Here is a 25,955-nt window from a genome sequence, read left to right as displayed (position 1 = left end):
AAACTTGCTGCTTTTCACCCTGAAATGGGGAGCTGCAAAGCTTTGAATCCCTTGGGGATTTTTCCTCCTCAGCTTGTCATGAAAGTGGCTGGGCGAGATACAAAAAGGAATTCCAGAGAGGAAAGACTGAAAAAATTTTGAAGCTTTAATATATTCCCTACTCTCTGACCCCATTCCTCCTTTTCTGAGCATCAACCGTTTTAACAATCTGGCAAAAGCAAAGCCTGAAACTAGAAAACCCTTTCCTAACCAGTGTCACAAAAACCCTTGTCATTTACTGAGAAACGTTACGATGTTTTAATCCCTTATGTCTTCTTCTCTTTTCTTTTTTAAAAATTATTTTCATTCAATACCACTTAGTTCTTCATTTTTAAAATAGCTGTTCTGAAAAGACCAGTTTGCATTTTAAAACAAACAAAAATTAGGATCTGCTTATAGAATTGAGTTTAATATGGTAGTGGCTGTTAAACAAGATTGACGAATAACAATAATACAAATCAGTGAAATCACTCTTACATATAATCTCTTCACTATGAAATAAACCACTGCTACATCCACGCTAAGCATATATAAACAAAACAGATGGGGGATTTCCCGCTGCTGGTTTCTTTCTCCTAAGGATGGTTATTTTCAGTTCATAAATTCTCAGCTGTCATTCCTGATTTATCTTCGCGGCAGATTCCTGTTGGGGTCACAGGGCTGGGAGATGGGGCGATGCGGCACGTCCCCCGCTCGCTGCGCTCTGCCACCCCGGCCAGCCACAGCGTTCGTAGCTGGGGTTCGTGCTTCCCTTTTAACCCCTTTCTCATCCCTCCCTCTGTCAGTGCCTGACATTTTGTGCGTCGTGGTTGTGCTCCAGCATGGTGAGAGCCGTGTAGAAGGAGAGGCACGAGCTTAGTTTGTTGGTGAGCATCCTCCTCTAATGCGGGGACGGGAGAGAGGGCTACTAGAGATAACGAAACCCCGCCTGCGTTCAATCTGCTACCCAAACAATGGCTTTATTTAAACATATGAAGAGATCGCTGCGTGGAGATCCTTTAAAAAATGTTTTAGCCTTTCCCAGCCGTAGAGAGAGCGACCACTTTATTTGCTGGAAAGGGCTCTTCCCGCCCCTTCCTACTCCTGCCCTGCCTCCGCCCCCCGCCTCCCTTCCCCATATATTATTACTCTATGCCACCACCGCTGAAACAGTCCCACGGCGCTCCGTGCCCGCGCCACGGCCGGCGGGCAGCCTGTCCGTGCCCCGGGCATCCCGCGGCCGCGGGGCGGCTCCCCCGGCGCCGGCGCGGCCGTGCGGAGCTGTCTCCGCTCGGCGGGTGCTGAACCGCGCGGGGCGGCAGCGGCGGCCGGAGCCCTCCCGGCCTCGCCCCGGCGCCCGGAGCGGAGGGAGGCGGCGGAGGGGGCGCCGCGGGGGATGGGGAGAGCCGGCGGCGACCCCGCGCCGCCCGCCTGAGGAGCCCGCGCACAAAAGCGCGCGCCGCGGCCATGGAAGAGGAGCTCAAGTGCCCGGTGTGCGGCTCGCTGTTCCGGGAGCCCATCATCCTGCCCTGCTCGCACAATGTCTGCCTGCCCTGCGCCCGCACCATCGCCGTGCAGACCCCGGAGAGCGAGCAGCACCTGCCGCCCCTGCTCCACTCTCCGGGCGCCCGCGCCGCCCGCCGCCGCGCCGGGAGCGGGGCCGGGAGCGGCCGCGGGCTCCGCCGCCTGCCTGGACTCGGACAGCGCGGCGGGCGGCGGCGGCGGGGACCACGCGGACAAGCTGAGCCTGCACAGCGAGACCGACAGCGGCTACGGCTCCTACACGCCCAGCCTGAAGTCCCCCAACGGCGTGCGGGTGCTGCCGCTGGTGCCCGCGCCCCCGGGGCGGCCGCGGCTCCGCGGGGCGCCGGCCCCGCCAGCTCCTCCCTCACCTGCCCGCAGTGCCACCGGAGCGCGTCCCTGGACCAGCGCGGGCTGCGCGGCTTCCAGCGGAACCGGCTGCTGGAGGCCATCGTGCAGCGCTACCAGCAGGGCCGCGCCGCCGCCGCCGCCGCCGCCAAGTGCCAGCTGTGCGACCGCAGCCCGCCCGAGCCGGCCGCCGTGCTGTGCGAGCAGTGCGAGGTGCTGTACTGCGCCGCATGCCAGCTCCGCTGCCACCCGGCCCGCGGGCCCTTCGCCAAGCACCGCCTGGCCCCGCCGCCCGCACACCGGGGCGCCCCCGGCGGCGGCGGGGACGGCGGCGGCGGGAAGGGGGCGAGCGGCGGCCGCAAGCTGCCGACGTGCGCCGAGCACGACCTGGAGAACTACAGCATGTACTGCGTGAGCTGCCGCAGCCCCGTCTGCTACCAGTGCTTGGAGGAGGGCAAGCACAACAAGCACGACGTGAAGGCCCTGGGAGCCATGTGGAAGCAGCACAAGGTGAGTCCCGACGGCCGGCTGGGAGCTGGGGTGATGCTCAGCACTGCGGTTTGTTCATCCCAATGCCCCAAAAATGGGTTGCAGTTTGTGGGACATGAGGTCCTTCATGTCCATCATCCTTTCGGACTTTTCTCCCTTTAGAATGTTGCTCTTAGGTTTTTGGCCCTTCCTGACTTCCCGCTGACGCCCGCAGCCTCTGGTCAGGGTTGGAAAACCCAGACACCCTCTGGTGCTGGCCTCACCTTGACCACTGAGGTTCCACCAGGTCTCAGGCAGATAGCTGGAATTAGCAAGTCCATCTCAGCAACTTTTTTGCCTTCCACAGGATCCTTGGCCATCCTGTCCTCAGCCTTCCCATGCTCTCGCAGTGGCAGCAGCTACCTGTGAGGAGACAGGGTGGTTGTTCCTTCTTTTCACCACCTCCCTTTCATCCAGGACTCTGTGCAAGCTGCCACAACTCTGTGCCAACGAGGGAGAGTGGCCCACAGCCACCCAAGTGTTTTGGACAAGAAAGCATGGTACAGATGATCATTGACACTGGGTGTTCTCCTGGGCCTTAGAGAGGTCTCCTCCCACTCAGTTCCCAAAGAAGCCAGGAGTAATGGCTGGAGGGATTTTCATGATACAAAGATAAATAAGGAATTGTAGACAAGGACTAGGGATAAGCAAAACCTTTTCTGATTCAGATATCGTCACTGTCTGATTCATGCTTCCCTGCAAGTGATGCTCCCTACCCCTCCCTGGATTCCTTTGTGGAGAGGTCAGAACCATTTGCTTGGCTACACAGGGGTTTAGTGAAGTCTGGGAGAGCTGGTGGGTCACTTGGTCGTGCTTTCCTTGCTAAAAAGAAGGCTTTGCAACCATGTGAATAAAGAGCAAGATGTGTCCTTAGAAGTTGAAAAAATGTATGAAGTTAGTTCTTTCTTGCTGAGAATGATGGATCCTGGAATAATGATTAGTTCATACATATGAACTTAGAGAGGGGACTTCAATACCTGACAGCTGAGGACAATCTTTTGGAGCTTCCTGCTGTATTGGGGTTAAAGGACTTCTCCCACAGCTGTGCAAAGAGCACTTGACCAGCTCTGCTGGCTGCTGGATTCCCTTCTTTTTACTCTCTGCTTGCAGATAGCAGTGAAGAAAGCACAGAGAGATCCTTTCAGACACTGCAGGAAAGGTCAAAATCAAGACTGGTGTCATCACCCCTCAGCCATGGAGTGGCTCAGCACAAGATAGGCTGAGGTGTTTGGCAAGACAAAAGAATGACTTTCTATTTTAAGATCCAAAGAAGATGCCCCTTGGGGTGATCTGCTTTTTTGACCCATCCAAGAAGAAAGACAAACTTCTTCTGGAGGTGTTTCAGTTTGAATGTTCTGCCAGCAGCTCAGCCGTCATTCCTCCCTAACATGATGAGTGCTTGTGCAGAGAAGTTCTCTTGCAGATTAAACATTTGCAGCTGCTGTTCATATCCCAGTGTCAGAATCCACTTCTGAGCAGAATTGTTTTGATGAACAGGGTCTGAGTTCACAGTTCAAGTGTGGCTGATGTTTTGGAGGGCACGAGAGACCAGCTTGTGATGTACTATTGTCTACCTTGAGTTAAAACTGTTTGATGCCTTGTGGAACATGACAGTCCAGTCTAATCAAAGTTCAGAATCAATCATTTTGTCTCTTTCCTACTGTCAAATATTGAAAAAACCCTTTTGGCTGGTATTTTTACTGCATTTTTTTCTATGACTGAGGTATCACAGAACATTATTTTTCTCTTGATTTCCATATTCAATCAATGTCAAAATTCTAGTGAAAAGACACCCTCAAAATTAAGTAATTTGGGGACTCTGAAATTATGCTCTTGTGAATATTATATTTCCCAGAAAAATGTGCTTGGCACAGAGTAAATATAATGGAACTGTATAGCCAGGCAGCCTAAATCATCATCTCACATTCACGCAGATAAATTGTTTTGGAATTAGATACTTCTGCTTACAAATAGTTCTCTGATACAGCAATTTCTATGAGTTTATTACCTGCAGTTACTTTGGCCAAACCATAAATTACTTACATTTACTGGCATGCCAGAGGTAATTTAGGGCTCATGTGTTCTCTGCAGATGCTCTGGGCATAGCTGGTAGAGGCAGCTGAAAGGTTTGTTCTTAGACCAAGGAGCCTTCCTTGTGTTAGCCCTTTGTTTGGCTCCTCCTTTGTCTGGACCTTGTGACAGTGACCTAGTGGCAAATTACTGAGTGTGAAAGCTTGTCCAGGCAGTGCTGCAGGCCATGCAGGGAAATGTGCCCCTCCTCTCAGCTGTACTGCTGGTACCAAAGCTGGACTGGACTGGTTGGCCCCTGTTAGTGGTGCAGGTTCCCCATTGCACTCCTGTGTGTACTTCTACAAAGTAAAATTGGTGTAAAATGACAACAAGGTTCCAATTGCACAAATCTATGAAAATCCCCTGGTTTAGCTGGACTTCATTATATTCACTTGCCTGAAAAGTGCCTCTGGACCAGCAGTTCAAGGTTATTTAGAAAAACTCTTGGTCTTCTGCTGAAGTTTAATCCTTTCACGTCTTCTTAGCAAGTACAGTGGTACTGTAATCACATTTAGGTAGGACTTCAGACCTATAAATGTGAGGAATGATGGGAGACACATTTCAGCTCTGCCTATTCTAAAGGCTTAACTATACATATGTACCAAAATGCTGAAAACACCCACAGCTGGATCCGTCTGTGAAGGGCAGGCAGGCAGGCAAGGGTAGGAGTCCTCATGCCTGCTTTTATTTCCTGACCTAAAGACTTGTGTTCCCAAAAACGTGTGGGCTCTATGAGAATTCAACACCAGGACAAGCTTATCTAATCAATAGTCAATCTGCTGCTAAAGAGAGATGGAGGGAAGGCAAGCTAAATGAGCATGAACTGTTCGGTTGAAAAAGGACATGGCCATTATCTGGTTCATTTTCTGAATTCAGAGGTCTTCCCTGCCCATCTGGGTTCAATTACTTACCCTTGTCATCTCTGTGTTCCTGTAATTGGTGGAAATAGAAACTTGGTATCTATCTCCAGCCCTCAGATTATTGGTTGCAAGCCCAGGTATTAAAGAGAGGATAACACCAGGTGGAATACTGTTTGTCAGGAGTTATTAATTGTTCCAGTCAATGGAGCTTGTTACATCTCAGTTTGGCTTACAATAAATATTTCTGTGGTATGAAAGATTGCTCTGGGTGTACAGGGCATTTTTTATGGCTTGGTTGGTTTACTGGGGGCTTAGTCATGTAGCTCCACTTGATTTTAATGAGAAGCGCATGACTAAATTCCTCTGATTTGCAAGGTATCTTTTACAAATGCTTGGAAAAACAAGGCTATTATCTCTAAGTGGGTTTCACAAATGGAAATCTGGCCTTCTTCTTGGCTTCATGCTGCAGTCAAGTTAATGCAACCACAGGTTTTAATGAACAGATCAATTTGCTTATGAGCCCTTTAGACAGTGACATGGCTGAGTTTCTGTTGCAGCTCTCTGTGATGGGAGTGTGCCAGGAGTGACTGTGCTGATTGCCATTGGTATATATGCTGCTTACAATTCATCTGTGGTGGTTTTCTACCGCTGCTGGAATGCCCACATGCTGCCTTTGTCTCTTCTGATTTGGAGAAATGAACTTTGAGATGATTTGAGAGCTGGGGCAGATGTTGGGAAAGTGGAGGTTTTACTTTTGTTGGGACCAAACATTGGTTTTGATTTGAAAGAAAGGAACCCTTTCCTCCCTGGGACAATTTGGTCAGGACAGTCAATGACAGAGAATATAATGCTTCTGCCACGTATTTCTTTCGTGCTTACGCCCCAGCTGCTTTATCATGTGCTGCTTTAACCTTGTTCTATGTCATCTTGACAAATCAAAGGCTCAGATGTGCCCTGTGAGTGGAACAGAAAGTGTGATCAAAAACTTCAAACTTTGGCAAACATGATCAGCCTGTGCAGAACTGACCTCAAGTCCTGATTGTCTGATCTCACAGAAAACAGAGATTTTTTCATGGACCTGGAGTTTGCTTCTGTGGCCTCCTGTAGTGTTAATATCAAACATCATCATTTCAGGTTTTTGTGCATTTACAAGGGTTTGTGTAAGAAGATAGCAGAGATTCAAATATTGAGAAATAGGCACAGTAGTGTGTCTTCCCTTTACATTTGTTATGAATGAATTTTGTAAAGCATATTCTCATTTAGATTTTAGCACTAATGTGCTTTCAAGGGGCCACTTTCCAGCCTCTTGTTCCCCAGTCTTACATATGTCCAGAGTTGCTCCATCCCAGGTGCAGAACCTTGCAATGGCACCAGCCAGTTCTTTGAGTACACTTCGTGAATCCTCTTGGTGCTCCTGGACTTACAGGGATCCATCTGGAGTAGCAAATCCTGCACAAATTTGGGGCCGACTGGGAGTTAATCACTCTCACAGTCATGGTCCTCCAGCTAAGAGCACTGGGACCCCAAAATGCATCACTGGGTCTGCCAGGGGCAAAACCACTGTTTCCTTCCTGTCCTCGAAGTTCATCGACAAGCCTCTGGCTCAGCTTAGAGATCTCAGGTGTTGGCTGAGGAAAGGGAAGGTCAGGCCTAGAGTGTGGACTTTAAAAAGTCATATTCTATGTGCCTTACCAGTCAAAAGTTAGAGGAAGGGTTTTTTCTAGCTTTTGCAGAAACATTCACCCATTTGTTGAGTTGGAGCATGGGAAACTGGAGCCCCAAGGGACATTACTGTGAAGTCTGAGAAGGCAGATTTGTCTTTAAAGTCCTAGTGTATCTCAGGTTTGGTAGGATCTACCACATTTATAAAGATTTCAGACTTGGATGAAAAAGAAGTGTCATTTTGGAAAGCACTTGGGGATTTTTCAGCATGACAGATGCTACTGTGTAAGTGTAAGACTACTACCTCCTTATAAACGTGGGTAGCTGTTTTATAAAAAGGTGTTTGACTTACCAAGTTGCTGCAATAAAGTGAAACGTGCAGACACAATACTTGACTGCCCCCACATGCATATTTCACCCTCATTAAATCTGATTACAGTAAAAATCTTAACTGTTCTTTTCTAGCAGAAACACTTCGTGGAATTAGGAATACATGTAACCCTTTTTGCACATTATTAATAATCAAATCTAGGGATTACTGAGAAAAACATTTGCATTTTATCACTAACTTTTTCTTTTTTCTCATCCTTTTTTCTCCCTTGCAGGCACAGTTGTCTCAGGCTTTAAATGGTGTTTCAGATAAAGCAAAGGAAGCTAAAGAATTTTTGGTTCAGCTGAAAAATTTATTGCAGCAGATCCAGGTAACTGTAAAATATAATCTGTGTTGATAATACAGTAATCAATAGAACTGAGTGAATAATTTATTTGATGACTTTGTTTCCTATGCTATTCTCATCTTTCCTGGAATCATCTGACCTTTCTTGAATGGATTTGCTAGGTAAAATTGTTCATCAAATAATGCCTGCAAGCCCCTCCTAGCTTCTAGATTGTTTGCTGTTTGTTGCAAAGAGCTGATACTCAATACTGGACATCTGAGCTGTGTTGATTAGTGTTTGATTGAATCCATTAGTCATGCTTCTAGGCTCCTTCCTGACTGCAATTGCTTGAATTCGGCATTTAGGATAAATTCGCATTTTAGCACATTCAAAATGTGCTGCTAGCTTTTCATCTTACATTTCCTAAAAATGCACTAATTTCTGCAAAAAAATCCAGTCAGCCTGCCTATTACAGTACTTGTAAGAATGTCCTACACATACTCAAAAATACAGGAATATTCTACTAAAAAAAAAAAAAAAAGGAACTGCTGCTAAATCAATGTGTCATTTATTGGAGCGTAAGTTATTTTCATGCCTGTAATTGTCCAGATTTAATAGTCAGAAAAAGAGCTCATAGTGAGTGCAGTAATTGAGGGCACAAACCCAAAATAACACAAGCCTTAATTTCAATCAAATTTAGACTCATCAGTGCTGGAGGTCAGACAAACCTCAAGGTCCTTCTGGCCCTGTGGAGTGTACCTGGAAATGTGCCACTCTAGTTTGGGCTGAGCAGTGTCCAGGAGGGGACACTTGTGTCCTGTGCTAGTTAGTAAGGGAAAACCAAGCAGAAATTCAAAAAGTTTATTATTTATTCATTAAAGTATTCCACCTAAAACCTCAGAGGATGATTTCATGCCACAAGGGATGCCCAAGCTCTTGGGTTGCCTCAGGGCAGCCTAACAAGGCATCCTCACAGTCTTCCACAGCCACGTGGGGAAGGTAACACACCAAAATGAGAAACTGGTAAAATTAAAGGACATTTAAATGAAAGAAACTGGTGCAAAGCCACTGACTGGCACTTGTAATGTGCTGTATTTTGGCTATAGTGTGAGGTTTCTCTCAGCTGACTTACCCATTTAACAATTATGTAGCTCAGCTGGTCTACTCATTTAAACTTTCACTGTCCAAGGAGAAAAGACAGGCACCTCTAGAGAGCATTTCTTCCTGTAGGTATGAACAGCTATTTTAGGATGGGATAACCCATCCAAAATGGTAGTCTATCACCAATCTTTCTTGAGTCATCTAGCTCCATTACAAATGTATTTTTCCCTCCTGAAACCTAGAAGTGGCCTGTTATGACTATTTATGACTATGCTGTAAAATCCTTTAATGTGTTTCAATAAAATCACTGCCAAATTGCTCTCCATAAGGGAGCTGCTACAGTTGGATCAAAAGACCAGGCCATTTATTTGATGCTGCTTGTTGCTTAAAATGCTAGATGAGAGCTCAGAAGAGGAAATTTTATCCAGCAGTACCCTCTAACATTTAGCCAAGTCTGGGCACAAATCTGAATCCGACACTCATATGTTGAGGCGATCTTCATCCTGAGTCTGAGTGAAACATCAAATTTCAGCAAACCAAAACAGCAAGACTAATCAGCTGCATATTGTATTTCTAAGTAAAACAAGACTGGGACATGGCTCCAAGATGATCACTCACACACTTTAACCCTTAAGGAGCTCCCTGGAATGGTTTTCTCCCATGACAAATTGCACTCCTCTCATGCAATGTTCGAGCCACCTTTGGTGATAGCACGTATCAGGGAATGCTCTTGGTAGTCAGGTTTGGTACACCCACACCCTTCGAGGGGAAAGGGTTTAGATGTTTCATGAGCCAGTCTGTGCCTTTTGACGTTTGGACAAAACCAGTTCTTGTACTGTTACTTTGTGGGGGAACAGATGTAGCCTTTGTGCATAGGTTTGTAGCCAGACACATCTCTCAGAGCAGGTTATTTACAGTAGAAATCTTATGACGGCTGCCACACTCGCATATGGACATTTACCCCTCAGCAAAAATGTATTTTAGTAATACTTTTACACAAAGGAGCAAGCAATATGTAGATTTTATTATCCTGTCTCAATGCACTGCAGACCAGGCAGCCACCCACATTCTTTATCTCCTCTCTGAGTTTGCCAGAGCTACCAGGAACTGTGCTTTCATCTTACCTGGGGCAGTTTGCAAATTCATAATCTATTTTTCCTTTCCCTGCTTTGCAGATCTGTTGTTACCCCTCTTTTTTCATGCTTTTCTCGTCTCTGAGATCACTTTTATATCTCTTGGTCTTTTCAGATACTGCCTGTTTCTCATTGCTCTTGTTGCTTCCTTGCTTCTCCTTGTTGCTGTCATGATCTGATTTTCCCATTTTCCCATCTGCTGTAACAATTTCATACTTTCTCACTTGAAGGAGGCATATAGCCAAACACCCTGTTTGATGTGAGAGCAGAAAATGAGGAGAGAAAGGAACGATGCACTGCAGCAGCCACCGACTGATTCAGGCTCCATGCACAAAGCAGCACTTCAGGAGTAACGGGATGGAAATGGGCTTAAGGGGGAGCTGGGAGTGACACCAGCCAAGGAGGGGGAGATGCAGACAGGAAGAGTCTAAGACAAAGCTGTGAGCAGGAGCTGAGCCGTCTGGTGTCTCCCCAGCCCTGGATAAACCCCCGCCCACATCTCGCTGGCAGGTCTAGGACTGCACTGGGGCTCCCCAGGGAACACTGACCCTGCCTCCATTGGCTGGAGAATGGGATGCACAGGTCACAGTGAGAGAAGGGAGTACAGTGCTGAAAATTTTGAACTCAAAGTAAAGAAGACAAAGCAAATGAGTAGAAAATAAGAGGAAAGCTAAAGAGCTAAGAGATAATAATGAATTAGGGGAGCACAATGTCTTAGCAAAAAGGCACTTCTCCTTCAGTACGTGCTAAAAATCTTTTCACATTTAATGATATTTTTTTCTTTTTTAATTGGGGTATTTGGGAGGAAAACTGATAGCACACCTAAACATTTGCTTGGAAGAGGAGCTTGAAAGTTTTCTCCTTCTAGTCTCCTTCTGAGCAGAGGAGGTGAGGGAGAGTCTTCCTTTGAATGGGTACTAGAGAAGCAGTTCCAGGAATTTATGTAATGCTAAATTGTTCCCAGAGCCTACTAAAGGCTCAGTGTTGTATACTTAATGCTGGTTTCTGCCTAGCAAAGAATTTTACCATAATGTGAATAGAAAGTTCCCTCTTTTTTTAAAAGCTAATCAAGTACATAGCTCCACTGCCAAGTGCTAGCTATTTTATAAAAAGTACTCAAAGCAATACACAAACCTTAGGGCTTTGTACCTCATTAATTTCCTTGTAATAAGCCAGTAGACCAGATTCTGGTCCATAGTTCTGTTCTAATTGCTGTGGTACAGAGCCAGTGATTTTAAAGTTGCTATAGTGGGATAATTAAAACAGATTGGAGCAGAATCCTCTTATGTATGTATGCACTGTGTATGTTACATTTAGCATTTACATCATGTTGTACTACATCTGCTGTCAGGAAAGTGCCAGTAAAGTAAATAATGATTTTAAAGGAGACCATTTTAAATAAGACCATTTGTGGCATGGCATATTATTGTTTCATTTTACAGCATGCAGCTATTACTGGTACAGCTGTAATGAAATCAGAAAGGCAACAAAAATGCTGAGTGTCTTGAAAGGAAATATATTCTGAGCAGAAAAGCAGGTATGAGCAATAGCTTAAGCTGCAAACGGTGCTGTCTCTGATGTGTGTGACTCTGTCCTCGTTGCAGGAGAACGGGTTGGATTACGAAGCCTGTCTCGTGGCTCAGTGCGATGCCTTGGTCGATGCGTTAACGCGGCAAAAGGCAAAACTGCTCACAAAGGTCACCAAGGAGCGTGAGCACAAGCTGAAGGTGAGCACTCCTCTCATCAGCTCAGCACAGCTGCTGAGAGATACCTGCTGTGGTTTGTCAAGTTCCCCTCGACAATGAAATCTCCTAGTGACCAAATTATAAAGTTCCTTTAGCAGGTTCCAGTTCAGCAGTTTAATGGAACTGTGGCTACGCACGTTAAATGATGGATATACTTCAGCAGTTTGTTGAATCAGGTCATCAATCTTTATTTATCTTATGGTTTGGGGCTATCTTTTGAGAGGTGCTTATCAGTGAAACCTCTGTGTGGTTTGGATTTTGGCACCCTCTGCCCAAGTAAACCGTTGTGATTTTGATATCTCCTCAAATCTTTAAATTCAGGTAAGCCACCTCCAGAAATACATGATCTACTCAAATATATTAAAGAAATGCAGTAAAAGGAGATGGCAAGAAGAAATCTAAACTGGTTGTACAAAGCGGCAGTCAAAAAATATTTAAATAGACACATTTCTTAAAATGCTGATCTTTATGTGATTTTGAGGTACTATGGTGCCATTCACATTAAAGTATCTAAAACAGAAGGAAAAAGTGAAATGGATTATCTAACGTATCAGTTAACAAAATTCACCTGAGATCAGCATTCAGCTTGCTTAACAAGAGCCAGCACTTAGGACATACAGCTGACAGCACAGCAAACCCTGCACTTTATAGCTGTCACGAGTTGTCCTACAGAACGCAGTGCTACTAGACCTAGTCCACAGCCATGTGGCAGCAGAATCGAGGCCAAAATCTGGAAAAATGAAATGCAGCTATTTTATTTCTTAATTCCAGCAATGTGTTCTTAAGCAGAGCAGGTTCAATGATAAATTGTGAAGAGAATGTTAGGGTATGATCTGTGAGAAACCACTCCATCAGTTTGCCTCTAAAGTGAAGGACTTTTTAAAAGCTCAGATGTTAGTGAAAGTGTGACTGGAAATGTGAACACTGCAAATGCAGAGACATGTTCTGTGCCCTCTCTGCCCCAAGCAAGCCTAATCTTTGAGAAATTAATCTGCTCTGAAAATTGAGATTCCCTGTGCACAACATTTTGCCAAGCTAATTATCGCTATTTACAATACAGAGCAAGTGAGTGAAGCTGATGGAGATATAGCAGTGGCCATATGGCAGCTAAATTAAGCATAGATTTAACACACTCTCCCATTCCTTGTCTCTTCTGGAATAATTTTATACAATTCACTGCAAGCTGAGGCAGTCATAGAACTGTACTGATGTTTGTTTTCCAGGTTGTTTGGGACCAGATAAATCACTGTACACTGAAGCTACGCCAGTCAACAGGGCTTATGGAATACTGCCTAGAAGTTATCAAAGAAAATGATCCCTCTGGGTTTTTACAGGTATTTTTCTTCCTAATGTTCTGGGGAAAAAAAATCATTGAAGCTAAGTCTAAAAATGTGTGGCTTTGTTAATTAGCCCCTTCCACCTCCAAGGCAGGTTCACCTTAACTCCTGCAAGCACTGTCTAAAAACTCAGAGAGCCTGGTGACTGCATGAGTGTCCCAGCAAAGAGATGGCTTTAACTGCTGCACCCTGACTGAGGTGGGGGGTTAGTGGTCACACCATCCTGATGTCTTTCTTCTTGCCAGCCCGTCCATCTAGGATGAGAAAAAGATGCTATGCAGTTAATGATAGCTTTTTGCAGAGTATTATTTTATTCTCATCTGAGAAACCCAACACAGGGCCTCACAGAGCTCTCTGGTTTATTTGGAGAGGTCTGTGACTCAACAGAGTAGTACTTCTCCCCCTTGTGCTTCTCCCCTTTGCTTTGCTGTGTAAAAGAGTCCTTTCAGCACCTCCCCTGTAAGGAAATCTAGTCTGAAGGGGCTGCATGTAGCTTTGCTTCGCTGAGATTGTTGCATCAAGACCTGTGGCAGCTCCAGGTACCTTTTCTTTGCAAAACATGGCCTAGACAATAATTGCCTTAATTTGCAGGATACTGCTTCTTAGGTGCAAACAGTGAAAATGTCTATTGATGAGACAAAACATAACTGTGTTTTTTTCATGTAAATTATTTTGCTTTGTTTATTCTTATATGTTTATTAATAACTTTATTTTGCCCTAGTGGTTTCTATTTATTGCCTAAAAAGAAAGGTACATCAAACAAAATGACCTGCACATATGAATGCATGAATGTCAAGGGTTTGTCAGAGCATCCCTAAAAACAGGATGAGAATTAGCCAACCTAAACCTATTAACACTTCAGACTGATTGTTACTGTCATGTCTGGTCTCAAGCAGGAGAGGGGAATGTGTGGTGTAGATTAATCTCAAGGTTACACAGATTTTAACAGGCTGTTGGCTGGGCACTACAGGACAAACAAAACCTTTGGGTCTTGCCTATCTAGATATGTACTTCACTTTCTTTTCAGCTTACTTTCCCTGTAACTTCTGTGGCTTCAGTTTTTGCAGCCCCCTTTATAAAAAAAAAAAACACAAAACATTTTTGTTTTTACTTTTTCCTGGTTAATCTAATGATGCTTTCAAGACAGCCAGCAGACACTCAGGCACTGCATTACTTTGAGCAACTACTCCTGCAGCCAGGATATTGGGACATGGCCAAGGGATCCAGCATCCCAGTAAGTGACTCCGAGGCTGCAGGAGGCTGTGGGATGCTCCTCCACCTACTGCACAGACTGATAGGGAGCTGTTGATGCAAGGGCTCAGAGAGGAATGTCCTCAGTAAAAGTAATGAGGAAAAGTTTCCAAATTCCTGCAACAAAGGAAAACTTTCTCTGTGATACCCATAAAAAATTCTGCTCTCTGTGGCTTACAGGAGGTTCACTGTCAGGGACTCCTGATACCCAAATGACAGCTTCACTGAACTCAAGGACAGTTGAGCTTATTGATTTCCACAGAGCCAGGATTTAACTTCCTGAAGTGTCTGTTGTGATCCTTTTAGTTTGACTTTTGGCCTGATTGTCTGTGGGCTGAGCTAGAGCAAAGCTTTAAAAATTAACTTCAGTTTTGATGTAATGATAGAAAATCCATCATATATGTGAAAATGTATCTGACAATTTATCACCCTCACTGTGAGTAATATACACCTTCCCTAACATCTGATTTTTTAATCCTTTAGCTTTCATCCACTGAATCATCTCTGCTGAATGGAGAGACTCAAACATTTAAGCCTCTCTTTGTGCAACTTCTTTTTAAACAGGAGAGCAAAAGTAGACCGTGCAGATCAGAGAACAGAGTACAGAATTATATGTGGCATTCAAAGGCATGACACACAACATAATCTTAACAGGCTTTATAAATGCAGTTTTTACTTTCCTAGCCTAATATGAGCTTTATTTTGAAAAGACAAGATGAAAGGATGCAACATAAATGGACCTCACCCCAAAACGTCCAGATCCCATCTCATCTGTTTTGCTGTCTTAATCCTTTTTCCTTTGTGCTGTATCTGACAGGCATTCTGTCATTTCTAATGTGTGCATCTGCCATTTCATTATAAACCTGATACTCTCTTTCAGATTTCAGATGCTTTAATCAAGCGTGTTCAGGTATCTCAGGAACAGTGGGTCAAAGGAGCCTTGGAGCCAAAAGTGTCTGCTGAGTTTGACTTGACTCTGGATAGTGAACCTTTACTGCAGTCAATTCACCAGCTGGATTTTATTCAGATGAAATGTAGGGGTGAGCTCTTATGATTTTCCTTTTCCTGTTTTTCATGCATGTGTTGAAACAGTGCTGGGAGGTGTGAGGACACCAAAGGAGGAATTATTTGAATTTGCTGGATAGTTTTAAAAGGTGTTCAGGCAAATTCAGGTTACTGGGTGTTTCCTGAAAAGGTGTGCTCCCCTCACATGTATAATCTTTAAGTGCATCTGGTATTTCTATCTGAGCTGAACAAGCTCAGATAGAAATACCAGATGCACTTAAAGATTGGAAAGATAACTTCTTCGGAGTAGGGCTTTGAAGATTTATAAGACATGAGCTGCATGAAACTCCATGCCATTTTGTAGCATTCCTAAGTTTGACATGGTTAATTCAAGATACCCTGTCTTGTCAGAAACAGCTGAAGTAGAAAATAAATTTTAAACAGTTGAATAGGGACACCCCCCAGCCTTTGACCTTTGACTTGTATCTGGACTGTGCTGCAAAAATTGCCCATCTTAATTAAAAAAATCACGAGGAAGAGATTTCACAATGGGGAAAGTACCTCCATGGCTGTACCACACAAGGGGAAAATACCTCCATGGCTGTACCACACAAGGGGAAAATACCTCCATGGCTGTACCATTCCATGGTTCCAGGTATCTGGATAATTCTGATGAACAAGCTAGAGGGAAATGAGTTTAAAAAATGTATCTAAACTAAGAAGCTGATGAACAGGATGTATCACTGACATTGAAAAAAAGAAAATTAACATAATAAGCTTATAATGGGGTTAGTTTATATGAATCAGGCTGAGAATGCATCAGAGTTAGACAGATCCATAGAAGAGTTGGGTTTGAAAGCCATTGTGGTCCCTGGGAATGATGTCATTAGCTTCTCTCAGTGGTGATTCAAGCCTTAATTATACACATGGGTGACAGGATAGAGTCTGCCAGAAGTCAGTGAATGAGTTAAGGATATGGTGTAGTGATGTCAGATGTGCTTTTTTTTTTGTTTTGAGCAAGCATAAAGAACTTTGTTCCACTTATGTGTTCTCTCTGGGCCTAATTCTGCATCTAAGACACCCAAGGTGAAGTAATTAGGGTGGATAATTTGGCAGATATGTGGAGAAACAATGTACAAACAGTTAAAGACCAGAGTCTGCTCGCCAAGGATGCTTTGCATCTTGGCATAAACAGGCTGTGTTAAAGTTATTCAATAAGCATCTGTGAACTGCTCCTTTGAAATGTTGTCAGACAGGTAAGTGGAGTCAAGAGAGCAGGAATATCACTGATGAAACTCCTCTGAATGCTGTCTGCACTTGTGTTTTTAAAATCAGTTTATATTTAATGCTAGCCATATTTATTGTGAAATATATTTAATACTAATCTCCCACCACTTTCCTTTACAAACATAGGAAAGATTAGCTAAACTAGTCACATCGATTGCTAATTAACCACAGGTTACCTGAGGTGAGAGCAGCTTTGGTATTTGGCTTGTGGACATTCACCTGGCTTTAAGCTTGAAGACTTACAAAACTTTAATTGAGCCAGATTCACTTGTGCTTTTTGAATTAAAGTGCTATCTGCTACTCTCTCATTTATCATAAGATGGCAGGGAAGCTCTGGTACTGAGTTAGACACAATCTGAGGGGCAGAGAAGAAGAGAGGACTTTTGCAGCCCAAACTGGTGCAGGGCTTCCAAACATCCCTTGGCTTTTCCCCCCAGAGGCAGGGTTAGCCCTCAGGAAGGGCTTTTTCTTCAACTATCTTGGTCCTGACCAGGGATTATCCGTTGATGTCCCCTCAGGATGTTCAGCACACCAGTGTGACCATGCACACAGCATGCAAAGAATAGTGGAAGGGGTGTTAACCTGGCCAGCATTCCTTAAGGTGCATAAGGGAGGGCATTACTCCCCTTCACACCTTTGTGTGCCCAAGCAGAGCAAGCCACTGACCAGTTCCAAGCTAGCATTCCTAGGTATTTGGGATTGTTTAGTATATAGATGTGTATTTATCTTTCTTCATTTATCAAGTCTATTTCCATTTGAACTTCTCAGTCTGACACTTGGCCTTTTTTTTTTTCTGAAATTTTACTTCTCTGACCTCAAGCAACTCTGCATTATTTTAGAATCATAAAATTATCTGGATTGGAAGGGAACCTTAAGGATCATCTAGTCTCAACCCCCTGTCATGGGAAGGGTCACCTTTTGCTAGGTCAGGTTTCTCAGAGACCCATCCTGCCTGGCCCTGAACACTTCCAGGAAAGGGACATCCATGGCTTCCCTGAGCACCCTCTTCCAGTGCCTCACAACCCTCACAGTAAAGACTTTTCTCCTAATATCTAATCTAACCCTCTGTCTTTCAGTTTGAAGCCATCCTCCCTTGTCCTGTCACTACACGCTCTTGTAAAAACTCCCTCTCCAGCTCTCTAGTAGGCCTCCTTAAGGTGCTGGAAGGCCACAATATGGTCTCTCTGGAGTCTTCTTCAGGCTGAGCAGCCCCAGCTCTCTCAGCTTGTCTTCACTGGAGCTCCAGCCCTCTGATCACCTTCTGGACCTACTCCAACAGTTCCGTGTCCTCCCTATGCTGGGGGCCCTGGAGGTGGACGCAGTACATGGAGCCATTGACCATAACTCAGTGCAGCCATCCAGCCAATTCCTTATCAGCTGAGAGGTCCATCCATAAAAATTCTTGTCTCTCCATCTTAGAGACAGGGATGTCATGTGGGACAGTGTCAAATGCTTTGCACAAGTCCAAGTAGGTGACACCAGATCATCTTCCCTCATCTGCCACTGCTGTTATTCTGTCATAGAAGGCCACCAAATTTTCTAGGCATGATTTGGCCTTCTTCAGATGCACAATTTGCATTTTCTTATGCAAAATGGTCTTGCATCTAGAAATACAGCTATCACAGAGTAATCAACTCAGCATTTCAGGACCAAGCACCCAAACTGATTGGGAACATCCCTTTGCAGACTGTAAGGAGAAGCTGCAGTTGCATGGTGATGTTTTGCTATTTATCACTATGAGCACTGGAACAGATTGCCCAGAGAGATTGTGGCATCTCCCTCACTGGAGATATTTAAGAACTGTAGGGACACAGTCCTGTGCCATGTGCTCTAGGATGTCCCTGCTTGAGCAAGGAGGTTGGACCAGATGAGCCCCTGTGGTCCCTTCCAAGCTGACCTGTTCTGTGATTCTGTGACTTCCATATTTCTGAGCATCCGCTTTCACAAAGAAAGAATGTGTATGTCTCTTCACATCTGCTCCTCTTTCTTCAATCTTACCTACGCCAGCACACCACCAGGTCATCAATCTTTGCCAAATGTTGGTGTTGAGGTGTTATTAAGTCGTTTTACTGGTTGATCTGACAAGAGCAGATGCTTTAAAGATGTCAGTGATCTGTAAAGGAAGTTTTGGGGAGATCTAGGAGAACAGGGCAAGCATGGCTTTTCCAACTGTAAGTTTTTTTTTTTCCAGAAGCTTTGCAATGTAATATCTGTATTATTGTTATCAGTGCCTAGTACATGACTGAGTTTCTTTTTTTTTTTCAAACTCTGGCCTCATTCAACCTCATTGAGCTTGTATGGGTCATTTAGAGTGAAAGCATGCTTGTAAGTAAACATTGATTCACTGTGGTAGACAAAGAATGAAAATGAGAACAAATCACATTGCATTTGCTTTGATGACATGTTCATTTACATTACTGATGCATTCTCTATAGGCACAGATCTAAAGCTCATCTAAAAAATAAAGATCATAGGGTTCTTTTTCTTTTTTGCAGAAAGAAGAAGCAATCTGAGAACAAATTACATGTGCAGAGATGTGATAGGTGCAGAAGTAATGCTTAGGCAGTCATGTTGATCAAAGGGTCTCACTGAGTCCCACACTCCCTGGGCCAGCTGACCGCAGAGACACACAGCTCTAGTAGTTGCTGGCATTTTGAGCTTTCTCAGATAATTTTCTCTGTCCATGTTTTCTTCTCTCTGTTGCTTTTACAGAGTGCCTTGTCACAAAATCCCTGTCCTCTGATGCCTGGCTTAATGTGTACCTTATATATTCTCAGTTAGAGCTATTGGCACAGGCAAATGCACTTTCTGGATCTGCTTTGTTCACACAGCTGTAACTGGCATGCAGTGTTCATTAGTTGAAAACCAGTACTAGATACAAAAGAGGAAAATATGTAGCTACTCTACTTTTCTGTACCACCTCTGAACATTCATTCATATACTTCTTCTCCTTATCCTGACTCCTTCCCTCTTCTGCAAACCATGAACATTCCCCAGACATGTCTGCCACAAATCTTCTCTGCTTCTGCAGGTATGAATTGTACTGCCCTGATAATGAAAGGACAGCTGTTTCATCTTAAGCTTTACCTCTGGTTCTTTCTGCTCTATGTCATGGACTCAGCTCCTTGTGGTCTCTCCTTCTCTCCTAACACTGTTTGTAAGGCACTTGCTACAGTAGTGACTCAAGCTATTCCAGAGCTGTACTGCAGTTTTGGAGTAAGTCAAAGTTTTCCTGTTTCTGGGGGGTCCCATTCTTTAAAAACTAGTCTGGGAAGGTGGATGACATCGTTGCGCCACTTTCTTGTCAAGAGAATAAAGGACAACATCTTAGAGCAGCCCTGCTGTACCCTGTGAGAGGACTACCCTGATCAGCCATGAGATGCATTGAGCAATGTGTTTTGGGAACTGCTCTGTTGACAAGAGATGTTAGTCAGTGTCACACTTCTTATCAAAGAGTGACCTGCATGAAGCACTTTTAAAATAGCAGGACATCATTCAGACTCATTAATAGGTCCTGCTGTGCCAATGCAGTATCATTTCTCCCTTTATATTTTTAATATTTTCCTTCCAAAAAATCTCTTGAGAACTTTAAATTGGTCAAGAAGTGGGACAGAACTGCAATTTAACATCTGAATCTTTTTTTTTCTGGCACTTAGCCTATATTTATCTCTCCTTAGTCCTATTCCACTGCGTGTTGCTGTGAAGTATATACCCGATTATTCAACTCACTTTGCACTTTCCTATGGTTTTTACAAGTGCTTATCTTTTCTCCTCCCATAGGGAATTTGAGATCAAGGCAAATCTCTGCCCATCCACATCCAGTGGAGGAAGCAGGAGGTCAGGCACAGAGAGCATCATGCAGCAAAGCTTGGCAGGAGCTTCTTGCCCCTCCTTTAGGAGAGTTATGCAGTTCAGGCTGGATCAAAGAGAGCCGGAAGCTGATATGGATTGTCCACAAAGCCTTGAATATCCAGCAACATATTAAAGAAGCCAAGGCACTTCCCCATAATATGTGAGACTCTCACACATTGGGCCAAAATTCACCCTTCCCCTGGGAAGTGGGAGCAACAACTCTCTACTGGATGAAAACGTATTTTATTCCTAGACAGCATTCCTGTTTACATAGTTAAAGGGGAATTGTAAAACACATACCCTCCTCCAAAAATTCTGCTCTTTTTTTCAGCATTGTGCATTACATGAACAGTTCCTGAAAGCCCACTATCAGTGTTCCTAGGAGTAATGAGGTTTTTTTCAGAGGTTGAAAAGGTTAGTGGTTATTCAGAGGTGAAGGGACATTGTCTATTTTGCATTTTATAAACTTCAGGAATTGGGTTTTCATCCAGTCTTGCCAGGAGGAGTCTTAGAAATGGGGAGGACGAGAAAATGCCTCCTGAGAGGGCTAACCAGCTAGCAAAAGCGGCAGGAGTGTGGATGGCTGGTAGAGCCCTGTCTTCTCCCAGGCTCATCAGCCACCAGGAATACATAGGTTAACAAACACAGACAAAACTCTAAACTTAAAATGGTTCACCTAAGAAATCCCATTACCTCTGAGTTCCTCATTTTCAGGTTTTTGACTCTGGTCCCATTTCTGCAACTTCTCCAGACAGAGTGTCTCCTAGAGAAAACTGAACTTTCCATGTGAGAAAACAAGCAGGTTTTTATTTATGACACCCTCTGAATCATCCTTAAATATCAAGGAATAGGAACAAGGCTTCCTTTTCAGAGAAAAACCTTCAAGAGCTAATTTATAAAGCTCTTTTGTTTCATTCTTCTGGGCTACCAACCATCTGCGTTCACTGTGGTGATGGATAATGCCAGCGGAAAGCCGGGGTAGCTTCTGTGCTGTTTATCACAAGTGTGATGTTGACTTTCGAGTCACTTCCAAAGTGGGGGTGAAGCCTCAGCCCTGTCACACAGTAGCATCCATTTTCCCACAGTCTGCTTGGTACACAGAACATGAACAGTCCTCTTTTATCCAGAAACATAAAATAGGACGAAAGGAACAGCTCAAGGGCTTAGCTCTCACGCAGACAGAAGGAGGAAAATAAACTAGAGGGTCAAAGCAGAGTAGATAAAAGAAGAGCAAACCAATATTATTAAGCCAATGAATTCTAGAGCACTCAGTTTCTTCTAAGACACGATTGAGCTCAGCAGAAATGATATTGAGATATTGAATGGTACAATTTAGCCTTGGGCAGAAGACCAGGCAGGCTTTGTGCATCACTTGCATCCTAACTTAACCTGTATGTTTTCAGCAGTGCATAAGATGCATGCCAGCTCTATCTAGAAGACTAAATTTTCACTTTATAATTGCCAGCAAAGAGGGAACAGTGAGAGTTTAGTTTTGTTTAGGAGAGGTTGGATAGAGGTCTCTTTCCCACAGAGACACAGCTGAATATTTTACTCTGTTTCTTTTTATTTTTAAGATGCTGGTCTGGCAAACAGTCTCTTGGTGTTTCTTCTGAGCAAGTCACTGAAAAGGCATGTTGGTAGAAAAATTTGCATTTGTAATTTCCATGAGGAGTCTCCTGTCATGCAGAAGTTGGTTTTGCTACCTGAATCATGGGATTTAGATAAAGTTTGCAAACAGAACAATTTGCTTCAACAGTCTGTTTAAGTGTGGTTGCCATAAAGATAACACATCCAAGGAGTTTTTGATGAAAAACTAGGGGGAGAGGGAGGGGTGGTAAATTAGATTTTTAACCCCCTATCCCCCACAACTGTAGTGAAGAATTGTTTTCCTGCTGTTGGTGGAGTTCAGGCTGTCTCTCAGCTGTGCTGGGAGGAGTGGCTGCTCTGCTTGCTAACAACGCAATTCTTTGTTAATGCACTGGGTTCCCTGGCAGCATTGCCTCTGCCACTCTATGGCCTGAGACACCCCCTGCCCCTCCTTTTGGGGACAGTGGGTGCTCTGGTGTGAAAAAGAATTCTTCCAGACAGTGACTCCTGGGAAGGAAGCCACACATGGATTCCCTAGACTCTAGTTCTTATGAGACACGACAATCAAGTCCAGATATGTTTCTGTCTACATATTTCAGTGAAATGATTTGTCTAACTGGGTAACAGCATTTTGTTATGCAATTTTACTGCCTTTTGTTTCAAGGAAGAGAATGGACTCTCTTCCTAACAAACACTGGCTCCCCTGCAAGGGGAAAGAGGTGAGCAGTTGCCATAGTGCTCACAGCACAGACTAAAGGGGTAGGGCAGAGTTACACTAACCTGTACCCAGTTCCTGTTTCAGTGCCACCCGTCCCATTACTGCAGCTGGAGAAGTGTTGCACCAGGAACAACAGTGTGACATTGGCCTGGAGGATGCCACCTTTGAGCCACAACCCTGTGGAGGGTTATATCTTGGAACTTGATGATGGAGATGGTGGCCAATTCCGAGTGAGAATTTCATTCAGCATTTATTTGTGTTTCTTTGTATGTGAGTTTCCTCCAGATGCGGATTTGTTTCTGTCTGAGGGTGGGGAGAGGGGTAGGGAAGATTGGGTTGTCAAAACACCCCTAATTCCATTGTGCTGGTGGAGAAAGCAGTGCAGATGCTGCTTAATAGAAGGACCACTGGCCTAGGTAGGAAGTTTGTTTGAGGTTATTCTCAGGGTTCTTGGAAAGAGGGCCTTGAGGTATGCTCAGTGTGTTCCAGGGCAGAAAATCCCGTATGAGCCTGCTGAATATGAGAAGCTGGAAGTGGTTCACTGTACAAACCAGAAATTTCTTTGAAACCCCTACTCTCATCTGTCCATTGCACTCTGTTTCAACAACGGACATTCTTGGTCCAGAAATGCAACTCAGTCTTTCCTGATTTTCTGAGTAAAAATATGATCCTGCATAAAAATACAGGGTTTCTAAACCTTTCCCCTGGGAGTGGATGAGACCAGGCTGGTGGAAACTTTTTCCAGTGTCACGCTGTGATGGAATTGATGAATATGCAAAAGCTTCCCAAGTGCTGTCCTTCGAGATCCTCTGGGTGATGCCACAACGTGATGCTCCTGGCTGCAGGTGCAGGGTGCTTATGGGCTCCCATACTTTTTCAACACATCCTGATGAGCAAACTAGAGAAGCAATTCAATCAGCTTTCTTCTAGCCATGTCCTCCTAGAAGCTGTGGCCCTTCTGCCTCAGGCAGGCTTCATGGTCCTGTTGCTCAGGACCAGGCTGGCCCAGTGCTTCCCTAGAGGCTGGTGCCTCGAAAGCATCTGGACATCATTGTGGAGCACAGCTGCTCTCTTCACAAACAGGGAATTTTGCCAAAAACATGTGATGGCATTTCTTTGGGAGCTGCAAACTGGTTTCTCCCAGGAAACCTAAAGATTTCTCAAGCTGAAAATGTCCTGGCATGGATCCACCTAAGGAACTGCCAAACCACTACACCCATAGCCAGCAAAGGTGCCTCATTTGGACACTCCTCATTAGAAGGGGCAGCAATATTGGCAGGGCATTTTGAAGAGGGCATTGTGATTTTTGGAAGGTCTCATCAGTTCCTTTGTCCAAGTAACATTTCACAAGGATTTGAAGAGCCTGGCTTCCACTACTGAAAGTGTGAAAAGGTATTTTTGTGAATGGCTGCTGAGAGCTGCCAATATAGTCAATGTTAGTAGGTAAGAGGGTTATCAGTGTGTGATGAATGAAGAGTTAGAAGAAGGTGTTAGAATTCCAGTATCTTTTATCCAGTTTATCCAGGTTAAACCTTTTAAAGTGGTATTCATGTCTTGTGAATAACAAGATTCCAGGCTGGTGTGTATCCAAGCTCATTTGTGTGGGTGAGTTTTGGTACTGCCAAAGGTTTTAGGACTGCCAGCAGTGCCATGTTAAGGTTTTGGATTGAAAAAGATACAAAACTATCTCAATCCTTAAAATTATAAGGTGGTAACTTCTAAGGGGAATGGTCTGGTTGCTGTGGTAGAAGCATCCTCGGTTTTACCTGTTAAAATACAAAAGGCAGGCTTCTCAGCACTGCCATCTCAATAAGGGTTTGCTGACCTTTTAAATGGAGAATTCTATATCTGACAGCAAAGATGTTGACTGCAATTTATCAGTATTTGATGGGTGGATTTAAAGAACATCTTTGTAGAAGCAGAGGGCATCAACCTGCATAAACTGAAGCAGTGAACAGTGGTAAACATGAAGTGGATTAGAAAATATGAGAGTTGTTCAACAAATGCAAAATTTTTTCACAATCAGCATATCTTATGACATGGAGGTAAATTAAGTTATTCTATTAAAACTCTTCTTTGTCTCCATGAATGATCACCAGCTAACTCAGGACCCAAGAGATTTTGTTGTTTGTAGCAGCCACCATAGTAGCAAAGAGGACAAACACATGTACTGCTGCAAACTTAATTAATGCCTTTCTTACTCATCACATCTTTTGGGTTTATGTGAAAGAGCCTTAACCATCAGAACTATTCCTAGGCATTGCTAAAGTCTTGACTGATCTGGGATCTGAGTGGTTTGCTTAGTGACATGTTTGGTGCCTTTGCTACCATAAACCTACAGATTTCACAGAATCAGAGAAATCAGAGGTGGAAAGGAATTATCTTTCTACCTGCTGCCAAGACAGGATTTTCTAGGCTTCTTTCACTTCATTGTAGCCTGCATAATCTGATTCTCTCCATTGGTCTGCCTAGATGTTCCTCCCTCTGAAATATTTCACATTACAGAAGTACTTGCTGTGTGATAAATATTTGAAGATCTTTTTGATATCTCTGTTGTCTAGATACTGTTTCATCATGTGGTGCATGTAATCCTAATTTTTAGGAGCTAATTTTCTTCTGGATCTGTGTTTTCAGGTTTCAAAATTATATTTTAACCTAGGCATGAGAAAACCTTTCCAACAGAACAAAACTGCTCTTGGTTTTTTTTATTCTTACATGCCCCCTTTTTTTGTCTTACATAAAATAGCGGCCACAGTGTGTCAGATACTGGGACTACTCTCCAAAATAGTGGTTTGGAGTAGATATTTAGGATAAGAGGAGCATGAAGATTTTTTTTGTGTTGCCCTTTATTGCTTTACCCTTCCAGCTTCATCTTCACCTTAGTTTGTCCAGTGCTGACCATCCTCGATGTCTCCCATGCTGTGGCTTTTTGTATTATACCAGCATAACTCATTCATCCTGGGAAGCAAAGAGAAGCTGCTCACTTTTGCTTATATTTAGAAGTCTTAACTATGTTAAACTATGTCCCTCATTCTCTCTCTTTCTCATATTTTTTGGAATGTTTAGGAGGTATATGTTGGCAAGGAGACCCTCTGCACCATCGACGGCCTTCATTTCAACAGCACTTACAATGCCAGGGTCAAAGCTTTCAACTCCTCGGGCGTTGGTCCTTACAGCAAGACGGTCATTTTACAGACGTCGGATGGTGAGCTGGGCCTTTGCCACTCTCTAAATGAAAAGCTGCCGGTCTCAGTGGCAGGACACTTTCATCCCTTT

General features: G+C 44.0%; 1 protein-coding gene across 1 annotated transcript in view; it reads left to right on the top strand.

The window, feature by feature from the left end:
* Window positions 1-1,404: 1,404 nt before the first annotated feature.
* TRIM67 (tripartite motif containing 67) overlaps window positions 1,405-25,955 on the top strand; it is a 39,549-nt gene continuing 14,998 nt past the window's right edge. The window contains 9 exon segments of the mRNA XM_030945518.1: window positions 1,405-1,646; window positions 1,648-1,862; window positions 1,865-2,397; window positions 7,613-7,708; window positions 11,502-11,624; window positions 12,866-12,976; window positions 15,111-15,270; window positions 22,764-22,909; window positions 25,746-25,884. Of these exon segments, the coding sequence (XP_030801378.1) occupies window positions 1,486-1,646; window positions 1,648-1,862; window positions 1,865-2,397; window positions 7,613-7,708; window positions 11,502-11,624; window positions 12,866-12,976; window positions 15,111-15,270; window positions 22,764-22,909; window positions 25,746-25,884 (1,684 nt within the window). The 5' untranslated portion in view covers window positions 1,405-1,485.

Source organism: Camarhynchus parvulus, chromosome 3 (assembly GCF_901933205.1).
Source record: "Camarhynchus parvulus chromosome 3, STF_HiC, whole genome shotgun sequence".
NCBI lineage: Eukaryota > Metazoa > Chordata > Aves > Passeriformes > Thraupidae > Camarhynchus > Camarhynchus parvulus.
This window is presented reverse-complemented; position numbering and strand designations above follow the sequence as displayed.